The sequence below is a fragment of the Antrostomus carolinensis genome, unplaced genomic scaffold, assembly GCF_000700745.2.
Source record: "Antrostomus carolinensis isolate BGI_N321 unplaced genomic scaffold, ASM70074v2 scaffold5290, whole genome shotgun sequence".
Lineage (NCBI taxonomy): Eukaryota > Metazoa > Chordata > Aves > Caprimulgiformes > Caprimulgidae > Antrostomus > Antrostomus carolinensis.
The window spans coordinates 6,460-12,729 of record NW_010288946.1 but is presented as its reverse complement, the minus strand read 5'-3'; the positions used below and the strand labels follow the sequence as shown (position 1 = coordinate 12,729).

The following is a 6,270-nucleotide window of genomic DNA, read 5'->3' as shown; positions in this document are numbered from 1 at the left end:
GTTGCTGTTTGTTCTGCATCCGTGTCACTTTTAAAAAAACTCTTGACATTGTCATTAACTTTGCTAGTTAGATTTTTGCTCTTCTTTTGTTTGTTCCATTTCCCTGTTTTTATAATCCCCTCTGTCCCTTCTGGGAATTCTAGACTCCTAATTGCATCCAACAATTAAAGATGAATTATCAAAAAAGAATAAATAAATAGACTGGAGTAGAATACCCTTGCCAACATGGATCTGTTACAAGGTATACTGTGTGATGAAGAAATGCTTGATACTCACTTTGTTTTAAAGTAGTGTTTTTAAAAGTTGGGCCCACTCTTCCTTCAGTCTTTGTTTTTGGCAATGTTTTTGGAGCAGGATAGTTGTTTGAGAGTTGGGTTTTAATGTAGGGTAGTGGCTTAGAAAAATGGAGGTTGTCTGTCTTTCTGCTACAGAAAAGCTAGTTGAAAGTTTTAAATAGAAGAATTGGAAAATTATATCCCAAATTTTATCTCTCTGTTAGTCAGTCTAATTACTACAGAGCATTATTAGGCAGACTGTGCAAACTGATTTAAGTATTTATAAATGTTTTACTGCGTTTCAAAACCTTTGTAGCAAGATTAGCTATTGACAGGCTGGTTTGGCTAAAGTTCTGCAGCTTGTCATACCTGGATTCCAAATATCCTAAAGGAAAAATCAATAAAAGTAGCTAATTTTCTGACTCCTTGCATCTAGTTGAAATTCTTTTTAAAATTTTTGTGCTTTATTCTTCAGAGTCGTGCTCCAATCTCTGCAAAACTTGTTGCCAACATGCTGTCAGTTGCAGGGGCTGACCACATCATCACCATGGACTTGCATGCTTCTCAGATTCAGGTATCACTTCTAATCCTAACTGTGACTAAGGGCTCTACTGAATTAATATGAAAAGCTAATATTAATCCTCTGTTTTTTTTTTCTTATTTTTTGAAAGGCTATGTACAGAAATGTAATTCCCAGGGTTCAGAGAAAGTCTCACTACTTGTTTCTAATCCATTCCCTTTTTTGAAAGAGATCAGCCTTGATTTTTATGGGGTGATTTTGCACACACTTTGAATACTTGTGCATTGGAGTCTGCAGTGGAATTTGTCAAGTCTAGTGTAAGAGCTCCCAGAACATAAAGCATACTATTTTGGGACAAGTTCTCTTAATCTTGGCCTGGTCAGAGATTATAGTACTGCCCTAGATAGAGTTTTGTTGTTATGGCCAAGGAGACAATATTCTCTTAAAAGAAGTGGAGGTGGAGGCTGGCAACCCTTAGCTGGCTTACTCGAATCACAAAACTCTTTCCTCAGACACAGAGCAGACATCATTTGTAATTCCCATGTGTACCTCTTTTTCAAGATACCTTGTCTTTTCTAGAGAATACATTCTCTTCCAGTTCTGGTGTTCTGTTTAATCAGAATTTCCTATTATTCTAGATGGCTGTCATACAAATAAAAAGCAGTTTCATTTGTGGTCTAATTTCTAGTCATTACAACTTGCACAAAAAGAAAGATTCCATTTCTGCTCAAATAATATTAACTTGAATCTTCATCATATTGAAATACAACTCTTCATATCAAGCAGTTGAAATTTATGGAAGTTAAGTATTACTCACTGGATTTTTGAAAGCTTTTCACAAGCATGAACTTGAGTGTCTGAAAGTGATCCTTTTTTTGATGCTTATATCATTTGAGAACAGCTGTTCTTTATTTTGCTACTCTTGCGTGAGATTTTGAGAGACCTTAATATTTGCCTAACTTCTACTGCCTTTGATAGTAATAGCAGAGGGCAGAATTAGGCCAGTGTAAAACACTAATTAAAGTTCCACTATACATGAAAAGCAAAGGCTTGATTCTTTCCCTTTGTATTTGTTCTGGGTAAAACATAAACATATATTCATGAAATTATTTTTCTCTTTTGAACTAGGGTTTCTTTGACATTCCAGTAGATAACCTGTATGCAGAACCTGCAGTGCTGCAATGGATTAAAGAGAACATTATGGAGTGGAGAAACTGTATCATAGTTTCACCTGATGCAGGTGGTGCCAAAAGGTACTATACAAGCCTAAAACTATTAGTTTTCCATATAGTGAGTGGTTAATGAACTAGTTTGTTTATTAGGTTTTTTTTCTGCTATGAATTGTGCAAGATATAGGGTACATCACTGATGAATCCAACTGCATTGTAAAAACAGAATAACTAGTTCTTTCAATGTTGTTCATGCTTGAAAACATCCAGGAGATTTCTATAGTCTAAAGAAAATCTTTTTCTCTCTCCCTGGATATGACTTCATTAGCTGAATCCCTCCACAGGAGGGAAGAGATTTTTCCTGCTGCTTGCTTCTTTAGTCCAGTTGCTGCACTTCTTCCTGCTTCGCTCTGGAATTGCCTGTTTCCCTTCTCTGTCAAAGCATATGGCCTATCCCCACTGTACCTGCTGGCATTTAGGTAAGAGCTTGCTTGAGTCATGTTTCTTTTTTCTTTACATTATTGCATTTCAGCTGTAAGCTTATTGACCTCGGGTTAGGCATTGTGAATACTAGAAAAAGGAAGTACAGTTTTATTTTGAGTGACAAAAGGTGAAAGTAGAAATGCTAGTTCATTGGAGTTTCGTCATTCGCAGCATGTGTTACTTATTCAGCAGGCTTTCTTTTATTTGCTATCAAATGAGTATAAACTAATGTAAAAGCTCAGAAGCATGCTGGCTGGTGAGGTGATAAAGCGTGCTATTGAGGCAAAATGCTTATTTTCAAGTTTTATTGGTCATGCTGCTGCTACAAAACTGAATAGGAACAAAGACAAAGGAAGTAAGAATCCTGTAAGCCTATAGTACTTTAAATGTTTGGAATGTAGTATGGGGAAAAATGTGGAAGACAGTCAAAATGTGATTTTGATTGAAGTCCTTGGATCTGTTGTGAGTGTTCATGTGCTAATAATTAATAGGGGAATAAGACTGATTAGAACTCCCTAGTTGTTCCTGTTTAACCAAGTTAAAGATGTGAAGAATATAAACTATAGAAAGCATTCTAAAATTCAGATGAATCAGTTAAATTTCATTGATAGTTTCTATGTGAATACTGTTGTTCTCACAGTTGATTTGTTTGGTTTTTAAACAAAATACAGCCTTTGCTTAGAATTCAAGTCAGAAGACAGCATTTTTTTCCCCTAGCAAATATTTGTATATTATCAAGTTGATTTGGCTTTTCCATTTAAAATTTGTATACCTTCAAAAATAATACTTGGGTTAATGAAAAGTTAATAGAATGTGAAGAAAGTTTGTCTTTAAAATTTAAATCTGTAAGTGTTAAAGAAGTTTAAAAATAAGTGCTCTTGTACTAATTTAAAATATTTGAATTAATTTTTATTTCTTACCATTTACTTGTTTTTTCCTAGCCTATTAAATTTTTTGACTGAAATAAGGCATGCAAATTCTATTGATATGTTAATGCCTCTGAGGTATTGAGACTGGCTATAAAATTACACTATTGTTCACAAAAAATGCCAAAGCATTTGGATTTTTTTGTTTATCACCCAGTTAATGAAATGCAGTAACTAACAACTCCTTTATATTTAAGTAGTAAAGAAACAAAACTGTGTTCTCTGTGTGTTTTAATAACCTTGTAAACAACATTTTAAATGTAGTCTAAAAAGACAGACTACAGGGTTGCACCAGCACAGAAAAAGCATAGTATTGTTTATTCCTGTGTTTTTATACCTACCTGCTCTAGGTAAAAAGCAATTAAGTCTGGAACAAATTGAGTTTGTTATTGGAGGTTTGTCTGGCCACCAGAGGTCACCCTGAATAGTTGTAAAAGATCTTTGTCAAGCAGATGTATTGCTGAGGGAATTCCTAATAAAGTAAACTACTTGATTGCTAGTCAAGTACTGCTAAAAGAATTATTAATCACTATTAACTTGTTTGAGTTTTCCTTTTGGTTTGGTTTCACATTCCTGCAATGGTATTTTCAGTTAGGATGTTAAAATGCATGCTGCTTCATAAAAGTTTGTGAATAGCTGAAATGTTTTCAAAGCAAGGCACGTAATAACAGAAAAACAAAGTCAATTCAATAAAAAAAAATTTATTTCTGGAGTATAGCTTAAGACTCTCTGGTTGTATTTATTAGCAGCGAATTAAGATTGTTTCTGACTTGTCTCATTACTTGCAAAAGTTTGTGCTTCGGTAATTTGAAAGCCAGGAAACGTAAAAACTGTGTTTTATGACAAATACACATGCATGCCTTTGTTCTTTCTTTTAAAATAATTCTCAGTGTGGTATATTTCTTCCTGTAATTTAGGGTTACTTCAATTGCTGACAGACTGAACGTGGAATTTGCTCTCATTCATAAGGAAAGAAAGAAGGCAAACGAAGTGGACAGAATGGTCTTGGTTGGTGATGTGAAAGACAGAGTAGCAATTCTTGTGGATGATATGGCTGACACATGTGGCACAATATGCCATGCAGCTGATAAGTAAGTATTATTAGCAGTTGTTTCACTGGCTTGCTGTGTTGAAACCTGGAGTTAACCAATGAACACAATTGCTGTGTCCTGCGTGCTTATAACCCAACCTGACCTTTGTAGCAAGAAGTCACTCTGATCCTTAAGTCTATAGGTCACACTCCTGTGATCAAGCTGTGTTCTTTTTTAGAACGAGGAATTGAGAAAATATTTACAGAAATATATTATCTATATTTAGAAAGAGGACAGAAAAAATAAAAAGTCATATAACTTGGAAGGGACTTGAGTCATCTAGTGTGTTTTTCAGTTCCAAGGCAGAAACAACATAGAAAATCATTCTCTTCTTAAACCTCATTACGGAGCTTTTCCACTCTCCTTAGGCAATCTTTCACAAAGATTTACTAGATTTAACATTTGAAAGTATTTTCTCCCCAGTGTTCAATGTGTGTTTAATATTAAATCTTTAATGTACATCTTCAGTATAAAACTACTTGTCCTTTTCATCCAGGGGAGTGAGAATGTTTTCCTGTCTTTTGTCTGGAAGTTAGTTGAAGTGTTCTCATTCCCCTCTAGACTAAATAACTTCAGTTTGTTCAGTCTTTCCACATGGTTTCTTGACTTTGCTCTGTTGTTGATGTCCTCTGGATTCTTTCCAGTTGGTCCACTTCTTGAAGTGGAGCATGTGAATGTAGACCTACTGTCTTAACTGAGGCCTTAGTAGTGCTAAGTAGAGAAGATTACTTTATGGTTTTCCAGCTGGCTTTATGCTGGTACATTTCAGGGTAGTAGTACGGTTTTCTCCACAGAAGTTGGCATTATTGACTGCACTGAACTTTGATAATGGCTGTAGTGTTTAAAAAAATTGCTGTTTCCTGAAATGATTAATTCTTCCTATTGCTATAGCTTCACAACTCAATATGTATGGCAGTAACTCTAGCTTGAAAATCATCTTGACAAATTGGAGAAATGGACTGAAATTCATTAAGAACAAATGTGAGGTATTACAGTTGAGCAATACTAGACTAAAGTGCTCCAGCCTGTCTACTCATATCTGAATGTGTGCTACCAACTTTGGTTTGGGAGGTTAAGCGATGCAATCTAAACTTGTCTGGACTCCTGAGGTTTTAAATCTTCCTTCAAAGGTCTTGTATTTTGATCTTGTTTATAGCAAAGCCCACCCATATATGATTATAAATAGGGCCCACTGGAAGTGGGAAGGGGTTGCTGAGGAGCAAGAGGTGGGAATGTTTTCAGTTGATGTTGCTGAACATTTACTACAGCATTGCTATTCTTGAATGTAATCCTTTCTAAAGCTAGCATGTCTCAGTTGAGAACATTTTGAATTTATATTACACTCCCAATATATTTGTAGACACTATGAGAGTATCACATAGTCTTGCATCCAAAACAGGTACATGTCGTACTTCCTGCCTGACTCTATTTGAATCATAGAATCATTTTGGTTGGAAAGAACCTTTAAGATCATTGAGTCCAGCAGTTAACCTAGAACTGCCAAGTCCACCTCTAAACCATGTTCCTAAGCACCACATCTACATGTCTTTTAAATACCTCCACAGATGGTCACTCAACTACTTCCCTGGGCAGTCTGTTCCAATGCTTCACAAAACTTTTGATGAATAAATTTTTCCTAATAGTCCTGGTGCAGCTTGAGGCCATTTCCTCTCATCTGATCACATCTTACTTAGGAAAAGAGACCAAGACCAACCTCACTACAACCTCCTTTCAGGTAGTTATAGACAGTGATAAGGTCTCCTCTCAGTCTCCTTTTCTCCAGGCTGAACAAACACTGACCACACT

General features: G+C 35.6%; 1 protein-coding gene across 1 annotated transcript in view; it reads left to right on the top strand.

Moving 5' to 3' along the window:
* The first annotated feature begins 754 nt into the window (after positions 1-754).
* The window catches only part of LOC104525165 (ribose-phosphate pyrophosphokinase 2), an 8,913-nt gene continuing 3,397 nt past the window's right edge, over positions 755-6,270 (top strand). Inside the window, exons 1-3 of the mRNA XM_010168245.2 lie at positions 755-849; positions 1,924-2,048; positions 4,291-4,464. Coding sequence (XP_010166547.2) covers positions 787-849; positions 1,924-2,048; positions 4,291-4,464 — 362 coding nt within the window. The 5' untranslated portion in view covers positions 755-786. The remainder of the gene's footprint in view (positions 850-1,923; positions 2,049-4,290; positions 4,465-6,270) is intronic.